Source organism: Hyposmocoma kahamanoa, unplaced genomic scaffold, assembly GCF_003589595.1.
Source record: "Hyposmocoma kahamanoa isolate Upper Pololo Valley unplaced genomic scaffold, ASM358959v1 82301, whole genome shotgun sequence".
NCBI lineage: Eukaryota > Metazoa > Arthropoda > Insecta > Lepidoptera > Cosmopterigidae > Hyposmocoma > Hyposmocoma kahamanoa.
Genome location: NW_020654146.1, coordinates 1 through 13,867, shown reverse-complemented (window position 1 = coordinate 13,867; position 13,867 = coordinate 1). Strand labels below are relative to the sequence as shown.

Here is a 13,867-nt window from a genome sequence, read left to right as displayed (position 1 = left end):
ATACATGTAAAATGCAAAGTAAATAAATAAATAAATAAATAAATAAATAAATAATTGTATTAGAGAAAGGGTTGATTTGGTTGTCTATTTAGGAGGCGCTCTGTCTTTCGCCTATAATATTAGATTATACACCAAGCCTCTGGAACCCATGCGTGTGCAGTTCCAGTGCTTAAAGCTTTAACAAGATCTGATACTCCCGTACCAATCGCATGAGGCTGTTGGAACTGACTCGGATATGCCACATCAGGGAGACAGTTGTCTTGCGTATTACGGCACTGAGGTTGTCAGTAATCAGTACGCGCCTCCGCGAACATACCGGATGCACTGCAAAAGCGTGGCAGTCCCAACATATTTCCACTAAGATGTAAAATTAGTTTTATATTACACGGCATGAACGAAGTTTTTTTTCTTGAGAACTTGGTCTGGCGCACTGCCCGTGTTCTAAGTTATCTCCGTATTCACTCGAAAAGTAAATTTATTCAGAATAGCTGAAAAACGAATTACTCAGTTCCCGTGAAAGATTATTATAATTTATGTATAGTTTAAAATTTATTAGACACCTAAACAACTCTTATTTGCCAATAAGAAGTATATTTAAAGATAAAAGTAGAAAATAATTTCATATTTTTGAGTAAGGACTGTTTTGTCTAAAAGTAGCTCACAAAAGTTTGTCTCATTCTGTGTTAAGTAGATATATTTTAATGGTTTTGTTACAATATTTTAACGACAATTTTACTGACTTGAAGAGAAACAAATTTTACGTTCAGAAATGGTATCATCTTGAATTTCACATATTTTGAGTTACAACAATATTGTAATAGCAGAGCGATATTATAACAAACAATATGTTTTTCTTGTCCCATTTGTGTTGTGTCATGCTTACAGTATTAAATATGTTGCCAAGCGAAATTACCTTGTACTGATATCACTCCAGTACCAGATAGTTAACCAGATATCAGTGGTATCTATATGCTACGATATATTACGCCCTTCTGGTGTCTTAGTAGACCGGATCAGATTAAAATGAGTTTTTCGTAACATAGCGTTTTATACACAATCATGTTTTTTCAGACTCCCTGACGTCATCCGGCTCTTGCCCGACGCCATAGCAAACACGTTAGCAAAAATGTTTTGGAGGTATTTTCTGTCTATCTACATACGTCGACATTTTGTAGAAACGACAAAAGGAGGCAATTCCAAAAAATATTCAGGCAGATGTTTCAGTTTTTCACGACTGTTTTAAATTTTAAAATTTTAACTTAATTAAAACCAAAATTGAATTTTAAAGGACGTAGATATATTAAAACAGTCCTTAAAACCTAAAACGTGCTCCCGTGAAAAATTTTTCGAAATGGCATTTTCGACGTATCTACATAGATTGGAAATACCCAAACAATATCTTCAAAATATGTTTGCTAACGTGTTTGCTGAGGCATCGCGCGGGCAAGAGCCGAATGACGTCAGGGAGTCTGAAAAAACTTTAGACTTTATTTTTATTTATTTGCGTTCAATAACTTATACAGATGTTTTTATTTTAGTATTAAGAGCAAATTGTGGAAGAGAGGCTTAGTCTCATTATTGTTACACTTATATAATATCATCGAGTATAGAACCATAAATAGAGACGAAATGTCACTTAATTTGTTTGATAATTATTCTGGCAAATTCATTACGGTGACAAGTGCGCTCCGATTGGCCAGCCGGAATTCTAAACAATTCACAGGTGTCGTCAATTGTTTCGCTTCAAATCGGCCAGTTTAACTTTAACTTTGCTATAATGGACGCAAATTGAAGAATTACATATTTAATATTCAATTACCGATGAAATGTGATTCCGTTTGTTTTGTAATTAGATGTTTTGCTGTTTTTCCCACACCACCGAATGTAACAGCCCCCCATTGTTAGAGATATTATCTTTAATGCCATAAATACAAAATATTTTTGGAATATATGGAGACGTACACACAGGTCAATTGTTGGCGCTGTACTATTTCAGCTTTCTAATTTGTGATTTCAGCGCAAATGAGAGGTGATATTTAGAACTGATTTAAGGCCAATTTGCCTGATGAGTTGTCAGGGATGGATGGCCCTTATTTCGTCTATATGTCTGGTTGTATACTCGATGCTTAATACATAATTAGATACGCTGTCTTTATCACATATCTGCAATCAATTAAAAACATATTGCGTAACATGCAACCCAGTAAGCATGACATAAGACAAATGAAACAGATAATAAATGATAACACAGCTTAATGCGCGGGTAGTGCGTCAAATAAAGTTCTCAAAGAAAACGGAATCAGGCCGTGTATTGTTTATATCGCCATCAACATCGTCATCAAGGCTTGGGTTTAGGCTACGGTGCGCCACGCTGCCCGAATACGGCTTGGAGAGTTAACCGAGTGTTGTGAACCTTCTTCGATGAGCAGGTTTTATGACTCAAAAAAGCTAAAATGGCCATCGACACTCGGCGCCCTACGCACGATCACTTCACAGTGCAACAGAGGAGCCGGAAAAGTTTTGTGAAATGTGTCGATCTTCTGAGCATTGAGCCGGTTCAGGCGGGAAGCAAACTTGGGCGCGAAAGAGTACCTCTATTCATTGCCATGGCCGATCTGGACGTCTTTGCATAGGCTTCGAACTCATGGTTGGAGCAAGGAAAATTTGTTCAGGTGGGAATTTTCGGATGGTTCTAACCTGGACTACTTGTGCAGTGCGACTCAAACGGTAGCCCACCTCATATCGTGCCCTGCGAGCCCTAATACCTGTACGCTTGAGGATTTAATGGCGGCTGCTAGTGACGCGGGCGGCGTGATTGTGTTTTGGGCTACCATAGTGTAATGAATGTCATCTATACTATAAGTAGAAGATCATCAAAAAGCTCATGGTGAAATTCAAATAAATTTCGAGAAACTGAGAGATGCGATCCCGGATTCAAACCTACGGCCTCTGCTTGAGATACGGTAGGTTTTTTTTATAATATCAAGTGACGGGACGAACAAATCGTGCGCCTGATAAGCTACACGCCTGTCCATAACAATTGCAGTGTCCTCAGAGCTTTAAATCGCAAAGATCTGAGGGGCACTGCCACTGCGCTCGTCACCTTGAGACGGGCCGTGATTTGCTCGGGGTTTCTCGCGTCGTCGAAAAAATCAAGGAGCTGGGTTTGCGAGTAGCGCCTCAGAAAACTGAGGCGCTGTGGTTCCACAAACTCCCGCGAGGGAGGGAACCGCCCAGCTTCTCGATTCGCGTTGGTGACGTCGACGTCCAGGTGGGGCTACTTAAAATACTTGGGCCTCATCTTGGACGGTCGCTGGGATTTCGAGGAGCACTTCCGGCGCCTGGTACCCCGGATTGATAGGGTGGCGGGTGCATTGCACCGGTTGCTGCCCAACCTGGGGGGCCCTTCGGAGGGAGTTCGCCGTTTATACGGTGGGGTGGTGCGATCCGTGGCCCTGTCTGGTGGGGCACCCGTCTGGTCACACCGACTGACGGGCGTCCGGCGTTGCAGAGCCATGCTCAATGGCGTGCAGCGCCGCATGGCCATAAGGATCGCACGAGGATACCGCACCGTATCCTTTGACGCGGCGACTGTCCTGGCGCGGTTTCCCCCGCTGGACATTCTGGCGGAGATGAACGCGCGTATTTACACGCGCCTCCGCCAGGCGGAAGAAGCTGCGCCGCCGGAAGTGCGGTGGCAGGAGCGCCGACGGGCGTTCGAGGAGTGCCGCGAGAGGCTGGAACAGCCGTGGATCTCGCGCCAGCGCGCCGTCGGCGCGATCCTGCCCAACCTCGAAGTCTGGTTGAGCCAGCGAAAGTGTGTCACCACGTTCCGACTGACACAGATACTCACCGGGCACGGATGCTTCGGTGAGTATCTGAATCGGATCGGAGGCGAGTCGACGACGCAGTGCCACCACTGTGGGAGGGACCAGGATTCCGCCCAGCACACGCTGGAGGAGTGCCCCGCATGGGCCTCCGAGCGGAACATCCTGGTTGCCCGGATCGGGCGAGATCTCTCTCCGCCAGGCATAGTAGCGGCTATGTTGGCGGATCAAGAGTCCCATGAGGCAGTGGTCTCCTTCTGTGTAGCGGTGATGCTTCAGAAGGAGGTCGCCGAGCGTGATCGGGAGAGGGCCGATCCCGCTCGGCGGCGGCGTACCTTCGCGGCTGCGGGCGATCGGAGCGGGACCTCCGTTCGCCAGTAAGTTAGGCAACCGCGAGGAGGACGACGGGGTGGTGTGGCCCGCTTCGTCGTGAGGAGAGGAGGGGGAGGACGTAGCTCCTCCAAGGTGCTGGGGGGGTTCCGGTGCGCAAAGTCGATCCCGGATCCTTCCCACTAGAGCACCCGAGAAGGCCACCGTGGGGTTTTAGCCGGTAGAAGTCCGGCATAACCTCCCGCTGCCCCCGCGGCGGAGAGGTATCCTAGGAGGATTTCCCCACGCAAAAAAAAAAAAAAAAAAAAGGGCCGTGATTTGCACGGGTTGGTTTCCGTACATTGAATGTTGGGTGGTGTCAATCTGTTTTGTCGGAGCCAACAATCTAGCTCCGTTTGTATACATGTTTGGTTAGATAGTATTTAGATTTATCTGTCTAGATTTTGTTAAGTGTTTTCTTGAGGTATTGTTTTTCTAACGGTGTTAACATGTCGAGTAACGATCAAAGTCCCTAAGTAAACAAAGAGTAAAAAGAAAGGTTCTTCTGCTGGAAAATTAAAAGCAATGCTGTTGACTTTTTCCAGCACTATTTAATTTTATACTTTTTATACACATTTGTTACATAATATGTAATAAGTAATTACAGCTATTTTTAACCGACTTTAAAAAAGGTTTTTTTATTATAATATGAAGTGACGGGATGAACAAGTCGCGCTCCTGATGGTAAGCTAGACGCATGTCCATAACAATTGCAGTGTCACTCAGAGCTTTAAATCGCAAAGATCTGCGGGGCACTGTCACTGCGCCCGTCTCCAAGAGACATAAGTTGACAAGTCCCACGTGCCTGCAAGTTCACCAGTACCCTAACCCTTCAAAACCGGAACACAGTAATGCTGACATTACTGCTTGCATTACATTTTCATTTACTTGAGCAGAAGTTAATGAAAATGTCATTATAGTCTTTCACAATGGAAACTAACACTCATCGTCATTGACTTACAATTATATGGACGTCGGGTCCGCGCTAAAAAGTGTCCGAACTTATAGGGCGTTAAAATCGTATACAGAGCGTCATTCACGCTTTAGTCTTCGTTTGTTCGACTGGCAGCGAAGCAAGCAAAATTGAACAGTACTGCGATGACATTACAATTTAAATTCAACGTTTTAGCTTTTTCATATTCCTTTACATGTCACTACATTTAAATAGGTTGACTTGGGACATTTTTTTTGTGGTTTTTGTATTAGACCCGTCGTCCATATAATTGTAAGTCAATGCTCATCGTATACATTTATGCATATAGGCTTAAATTGGAGTTATAAAATTTCACATATATGGTTGGGTGTGGTAAGAACTTAGCAAGGCACCTTTACAGCTACCATAGTGTTAGTGAATCGTTACATTATTTTATTTTTTTAGAAAACTTACTTTGCTTCACTAAGAGTTAGTTTTATTGAAATAAGAAATAAAAAAATAAGGGTATCAACGGAACGTTGAGACGGCCGGTCGCCATTGCGGAAAACATATTTGACGAGAAAGGACGTGGCTTTGTTTTCTTTGGATCTATAGTGAAAAGATATTATACCTAATATAATTTATAACATTCACTGGAGTTTTATTTCTACTTCGAAAACCTCACAGCTGCCGAGAGTCCTAATTTCAAGGCCATTGAAGGCATAAAATACGGTTGAAACAAAAGAATGGAATTTCGTCAGCCAAATCAATCAAGCAACGAGAACTTGGCAGTTTTTTTAACTACAATATTGTCTTATCTGTCGTATGTTTTAAATGCAGAAAATCGTATCGTGGTAAGGCTTAAAAAAATCTACTTCGAATTTTAGTGGAAATAAGTTTGCAGTACTTAACAGTGCAGTGTTTAACTTGATACTAATACGTTGTTGGTCTTTTTTTCGACAATTATTTTATAGGCAAGTGTTACAATCTCTGAATACAGAATTTCGGCTAAATAGAAACCAGGTCAAGTGGATTTTATATTCATACATATAGTTATATTTGTAACATTTTTATTATGTCTACATGACATTTTCTTATCGCGATTCTTATCAGGGTCCATTAGTTATTTTGTTTTTAAGTAATGGATTGTGATATTAAAAGCTATGTGTACGGTTTATTCGACCTATTATTTAATACCTATTAATGCGACCGTATGTTTTTTTTCGTATGTAAGTTACGCGTTAATTTGTGAAATGATTCTGATGGTTCTTTTTATCTTGGAAGAAGAGTACCTCTGAAGTAGTTCCATGTAAATTTGAAGAAAATATTCCACCGCTAAGGGTGGCAAAGTAGGGGATGAATGACTTTTGAGGTCGGTTTTTTTAGTACTCTGCACTGTTTTTTTCTTTATTACTATGGTCAATGTTACTATTGCATTTTTCAGCAACCATGAGGCTCATCCTTCTCTTACTAAGTTGCTTGACTATTGCACACTCGTACAAGATACTGTGTGTGTTTCCCATACCTAGCAAAAGCCATAATATGCTGGGTAAGGGAGTAGTACATAGTCTATTGAAGGCTGGACATGAGGTAAGAGATGATTACCATCAACGGCGCCTTATGTATTATTTCCAAATAATGTAGAAGCCGCAAAGCGAACGTTTATTTTTTTAATGATGAAGATTCAATGTTAAGTCGTTTTAGTTATTTCAAATTCACCCAATAAAAGCTTTTCGTCTTCTTGTTGGACTTTAAGTCCCCTGTCATGTCATGTCCCCAGCTGATCGTCAGCGATAACGGCCGATCAGCGGCGTCGACGACCGATTGGCGGGGTTGACTGCCGATCGGTCGTAGAAACGTCGATAAGTGTGGTGATATTCTTTAAATGTTTTACAGATAACATGGGTAACTCCTTACGAAGACAATAAGCCTCAGAAGAATTTAAAGTTCGTTTATGTTAGTGATGTGATAAAAATTATAGAGGGTAAGTGATTTATTGAACAGTATTGCCACTACTAATTATATATAACATTTTAGATAGAAAGAGCATGTATTTAAATGATAATTTTAAGCATGAAAAAACCTAAATAGTCATCTTTTTTAATAATTAATCATCTTTCTCTGAAACTTAAAATAAATAAATCAATGGATATTTTAGTCTGTTCTGAGCTGCGCAAAAAAATTTTTATTTGCTTGTATTAAAATTGATAGTTTTATGTTAGGCCTTAAAACTAAGACAAATGAGAAATTAAAAAGAAATTTAGATACTTATTTTAGGTTTGCATTGAATTGATATTCAATTATTTTTTTGTGAAATTACTCCACTAGTTTGTTATAGTTATTACAATAATGATCCAACACTTAGAAAAAATCCTTTGATCCGGCCGGATTCGAATTGACGTCTTCTAGCAAACCGTGCCAGACGCTATGTCAACTAAGACACGGAACGAACCAGCGGACCTCACGAATTCTTCTATGTGCTTGTTTGTCGGAAATTTGTATTTGGTTTTTCAAGTACTTGTTTAGCCGTAGCGCCATACATGAGAAATCTATGACGATATTTATATAAATAAATGTTGATTTTATTTGTATACTAATATTATATTAATTATAATATAACTTGACCTGAAAAGATGTTCGTAAACGCAAGCAAATTGGCTTCTGGCACCGTGAAACCCAGTGTCTCCAACGATTGGACGGGGCTGTCACAAAACATAATACTCGATTCAACTATTGTATTTTCCTCTCCAGATTTGGACATGACTGATATGATCAAATCGCAATCTTTCGCATTAATACTACAGATGGGGAGAAATATAAGTACCACAACAGCTGGAAATCAGCAACTGAGGGATATTTTGGTGACGCAACAATTTGATGCCGTTGTCACCGAATGGTTCATGACAGACATATACGCCGGGTGAGTAAATAATATTTTTCATCACTACTTGCTCGTAAATAGTGTCATGACATGCAGGCAAAGTCGACCGTAATGTCCTATATTATGCACACGGGTTTTTCCATTACATTATCGCCCTATGGATTTTTTACGTCAAGAATAAGCAAAAAGTTTTTGTCCTCGAAAAATCTAAACGTTAAGTAAATTTATTATGTGAAGATTATGAATACACAGATCGAACATTCAGAAAAATTTAATGACTTGAACTCACGCCCATGCTGCACCGTAGCATTACTCCAACCATCTGAGCCACGGGTCCAGTTACAGCGTCGTCGAAAGTCGTCTATGTGTTTTTGTTATAAATCTTTGTTCTGACATTCGTCGCCACTTCAAAAATCTCTCACTAGATGTCACTAGCGGATGTAATATTCAATTAGTCTTTTTGAACATGCAAGGCGCTTCTCGCCATCGATGTTATTTTGACAAAATATGGTAATAACTAAACGACTTCCAGCACAAAAAAGAAGAAAGAAGAATGAAAGACGTTTTATTTAATTACCACAATAATGATGACACTACAGGAGAAATAAAAAGAAAATAATGAACATTTGTATTAAATTTCAGCTACGCAGCCGTCCAACAAGTTCCATGGATAACTCTATTCGGCGCTCATATACACACCCACCTCGAGAATCTCGTAGACGACGTTCGCTCAGTTTCGACCGTGCCGTCAGTTATGTCTGGATTCCCAATGCCTATGAATTTCTGGCAACGTCTCGCCAATACTGCGTCGTTTATGTTATTCACTGGATTGACATGGTAAGTATTATAATGTCACACGATGCACCTCGACTACGGCCTACCACTTAACTGACTCGGTTCCTGAGGTAGATGCGGGGTGCGGGAGGAGTGATAGTTTACGCAACAGTTATGTCGTGGTGCATACGGGATAATTTCAACAAGATTTTTCTGACGATGTTCAATAACAAGTTGTTTGAAACAAGGTATTACCGTGGTTAATCGTCTGGATTTATAGGTCCAAATTACTTAGAAATCTGTAATAGCATCCAAATGTTTCGATCATCAAGTATATAGTAACTTCGCCAAAGACAATGGCTACAAGTACTGCTGGACGTCATACGGAAGAGTATTCTTACGCCAAGATGACGGAAAACAACAGTTTCTTATAAAAAGCGAGGGTGATTTGAATAATTTACTACAAGAAAAATGACTAGTATTCGTTTTTAAGTCTTATTCCTGTAACGTTTTTCTTTGGATTTTTGTATTAATACCCTATCTAAATATTGTTAAAAAATTCTACACACATACTCACCCATACTACACAAAACAAATTTATTCACACAAAGCTCTCACTCAAATTCGCCTCACAAAAACAACATATACCCATACCAAAATAAATTTACATTCGCACCGAAACCACATACATTCGCTACAAAGAATAATCACATTAAATAAGTTATACAATAAAAAGGTTGCATCTTGGTATATGACACTATTTATTTACACTAAAACCTATAATTTTGCGATTTATAATAAAAAAATTTACAATGATTGATACAAATCATAACAATACAGTGGAACTAGATAATATTTCTGTGGCGTCAGCCTATTATTGTGATACCACGACGTGCAACTCACTTTTGCTAAACACTGTTGATTCGTTTAATATAATCACCCAAAATATTCGAAGTATTCATAAAAACTTTGATAGCTTATTAGCACAATTGGCTACATTCACAATTAATATTGACGTTATAATTTTGACTGAATGCTGGCTGAAAAACCACAAACCTATACCCCAACTATACAATTATATTGCATTTTCTAATAGTAAGCATCTTAATCATAGTGACGGTATCGTTATATACGTTAAAAAATATATTAAGTGTTCAGTTACGGAGCCAGAACCGATAGGAGCTAGTTACCTATTATTAAAACTTGAACCAGATACTCACATTCTGGCAATTTATAGATCGCCGTCTATACTAAACACAGACACGTTTCTAAACACGATAGACAGCATTATACGTCCTTTACACTCCAGACAAAATATTATATTAACAGGTGATATTAACATTGACATTAAACCAAACAACAATGACAGACATAGTGCTGCTTACTTGGACCTATCTGCTGAACTAGGAATGTTACCGGGTCATCAATATCCTACCAGGTTGCTAAACTGTTTGGATCATGTGATGTTAAAGACGGCTTTCCCTGCATCCGTATTTGTAATTGACTCCACGGTAACAGACCACGCTCTAGTGTTGCTAAATCTTCCTCTGATCAAATTTAAACAAGGTTTAGTAAACTATGTCAAAAAAACTGATTTCAATGCGGCTGTTAGATACCTCCAATCGGTTGACTTTTCTTTTATAACGCCTACCTCTGACGCCAACGTAATCGCTTCACTTTTTGTTGAGAAACTATCGTTTGCAATAATGTCTAATACCAAGTCATACAAAGTACCTAACAGGAGGAAAATTCTGAAACCCTGGTTAACGTCTGGTCTACTTCGCTGCATTCGTCATAGGGATAGGCTTCATACAAATTCTAAAAAAGATCCAAATAATGAAATCCTTCAAATTACTTATAGGCGATACCGTAACTTTTGCAATTTCTTGTTGCGAAAGCTAAAGAGAAACTATGAAAAGTCTTTATTACAATCGTCGAACTCAAATAAGGATACCTGGAATGCAATCAAATCGATACTTGATATTTCGAAATCGAAAACCTCTGCAAATGATTTATTACGTTCAGATAATGGTAAAAATATTCAGGACATTAATAGATATTTTTCTAATATAGGTAAGGAGCTAGCTGATATGATAATTTCTTCAAATTGTAATAACAAAAGTGAATATAGTTTAGATATACCTCCAGTAGTAAATTCTATTGTGTTACTACCACCAGACGAAGCCGAGATTGAATCAATAATAATTAACCTTAAAAATAACTGTGCCGTTGGGTGGGACTCCATACCCGTTATATTTTTAAAACTTTCAAAAAATATAATAGTTCCCCCCCTTACCAAAATTATTGAACTTTGCCTATCCCAGGGAGTTTTCCCACAGGCTTTTAAGAAGTCGCTCATCACCCCAATCCACAGGTGTGGGCCTCGAGACAGTATCTCCAATTATAGGCCGATATCGATACTCAGCTCACTTTCTAAGGTGCTTGAAAAGGCACTTAACAACCGCCTTATGAACTTTTTGGAACATAATAAGATACTATCAAAATCGCAATATGGATTTAGGACTAATACAAGCGCCGAAGATGCGGTTAGCCAACTAGTAGATTATGTAACCTCAGAAAGTGACGCTAAACAGAAATGCATAGGAATTTTTCTCGACCTAGCAAAAGCTTTCGATACTGTCTCGATTCCCGTACTTGTGAATAAGCTAAATCGTGCCGGTGTCCGAGGTAATGCCCTCAAAATAATGGAGGACTTCCTATGCCATCGTACTCAACAAGTTAAAATTGGAGAGATAGTAAGTGCAGAATGTCCGGTCCTATATGGAGTCCCGCAAGGAAGCATCCTCGGACCAAGTCTCTTCCTAATATATATAAATGACTTGTGTCAAATATCGTTACAAAATGGCAAAACATTTACTTATGCCGATGACACAGCCTTGGTTTTCACTGGAGCAACCTGGGAAGAGGTTTGCGATACTGCTGAACGCGGTTTACATAAAGTAAACTGCTGGCTGCGAGAAAACCTTCTGACTTTAAATATATCTAAATCTACTCTTGTCCAATTTACCCTGCCGAACAATAAACAGGAAAATGTTCAAATCAAACTCCACTCATGCTATTCTCCTCGCAATTCTGACTGTTCCTGTCTTACTGTTGCCAAATCTACCAATGAAAAATATTTAGGAGTGATGCTTGACGACAAACTCAGTTGGCGTGCACACATAGACCTCACGACGTCACGCTGTAGAAAACTAATATACGTTTTCAAAAAACTGAGATATGTGGCTAATCTTGAGCTACTGCGTACAATATACTACGCCCTTGCGCAGTCGGTGATGAGTTACTGTGTTGCAGTCTGGGGTGGTGCCTGTAAGACTCACTTATTGACTTTAGAAAGAGCACAAAGATCCATACTTAAAGTTATGACTTTTAGTCCGTACAGATTTCCTACTACATCGTTGTATGACAAATGCCAAGTATTGAGTATAAGACAGTTGTACGTTTTGCAACTTGTAATCAAGCAGCACAGAAACACTCCATACTGCAAAGACAATTACATCAAAAAGCGCACCCGCACTAATGTGTGTTTTTCCATTAAATGTCGCACAGCTTGGGCAAGACGTCAGTTACTATTTATGGCTCCGTATCTGTATAATAAAATTAATAAAACTTTAAACATATATCCGTTAGCTGCTCGTGAAGCTAAACTTAAAACTAAGAACTGGCTATTAACCTTAGATTACCATAAAACTGAAGCCTTATTGTAACAACTGAGAAAAAATAAAGTATTTGCAGGTAATAACGATGTAATAGACTCTATACTACTAACGCGCGAATGTATATAGTCACACACAAACGCAGGCACACACACACCTACACCCGCGCACATGCACGTTCACACACACTCACACACACACACACACACACACACACTCAGTAAAACATATAATATGTAATTTATTATTAAAATTGTTAAGAAATAGATAATGTAAGGTCAAATGTTTGAGAGAGGACACTGACTCCTGTAACACAGGTTATACCTAGCTCAGGTGTCAGGGACTTCACTATTGTGTTGTAACTATTTTGTAACAATAAATATTATTATTATTATTATTATTATTATATTATATAACCAGAAATAGAGACGAAATAAGGGTCATACATTCCAGGTAACTCGTCAGTGATACATCACTTATAAATATCAACTCTCGTTTGCACTGAAATATAGACAGCGCCAACAACTGACCTGTGTGTACGTCTCCGTATATTCCAAAAATGTTTTCTATTTATTGTAATAAAGATAATATCTCTAACAATGGCGTGCTGTTCCGTTCAGTAGTGTGGGGAAAAACAGCAAAACATCTAATTACAAAACAAACGGAATCAAATTTCATCGGTAATTAAATAATAAATATGTAATTTTCGTCCATTATAGCAAAGCTGAAGTTAACTTGTCGATTTGAAGTGAAACAATTGACGACACCCGTCAATTGTTTCAAATTCGGGCTGGCCAATCGGAGCGGATCGGAGTGTCACAGTAATTATAAGGCAAAATAGTTTTCAAACAAATTAAATGACATTTCGTCTCTATTTCTAGTTATAAATTCGATGGTTTCGATTAATAACAAATATTTCTACAGATCTGGAGATCTACTCTCTTTCTCCGTCCGACATCCGACCGAAACAATTAGAGCGTTTGCACACTTCGTCCGATTCGTATGTTCCGAATTCGAGAAATGACAGTCCGAAATGTCACAGGGATCATTTTGTCTCTATGTGTACAAGCGATAATCGCATTTTCCTGAATTCGAATCGGCCTTAGTCCACAAGCGACTTCCGAAGTGGGTCCGAGTGTTCTAGATGTGTGTAGTCTCGGATTCTGAACGAATACGAATCGGATGCAATATGCAAACGCTCAGGGCTCGTTCAAATTAGCCGCGCTGCAACCGCGCGACTGGCGCGCAGCTGAAGTGCGACCAAATTTTTAGTGATGTTTTATCTTTCGACTCAGTTACACGATGGATTCTGACGAAGAAACGTTACTTTCACTTATTTTGTTAAAACTGAAGAAAAAAAATTAAAAAGAATACCAGAACGCATTGACTTACAATTATATGGACGTCGGGTCCGCGCTAAAAAGTG

At 39.3% G+C, this 13,867-nt stretch overlaps 2 protein-coding genes across 2 annotated transcripts; both read left to right on the top strand.

Moving 5' to 3' along the window:
* Nucleotides 1-3,271: 3,271 nt before the first annotated feature.
* On the top strand, nt 3,272-5,846 carry LOC113234286 (the record flags this gene model as incomplete). Its single annotated transcript, XM_026469585.1, has 2 exons — nt 3,272-3,870; nt 5,797-5,846. Coding segments are annotated over 2 exons (649 nt in total), but the record flags the coding sequence as incomplete, so codon positions are not given.
* A 707-nt stretch (nt 5,847-6,553) lies between these two features.
* LOC113234285 lies at nt 6,554-8,827 on the top strand (the record flags this gene model as incomplete). The annotated part of the gene is made up of 4 exons (XM_026469584.1): nt 6,554-6,699; nt 7,006-7,093; nt 7,861-8,029; nt 8,633-8,827. Coding segments are annotated over exons 1-4 (593 nt in total), but the record flags the coding sequence as incomplete, so codon positions are not given.
* Between the last annotated feature and the right edge of the window lie 5,040 nt (nt 8,828-13,867).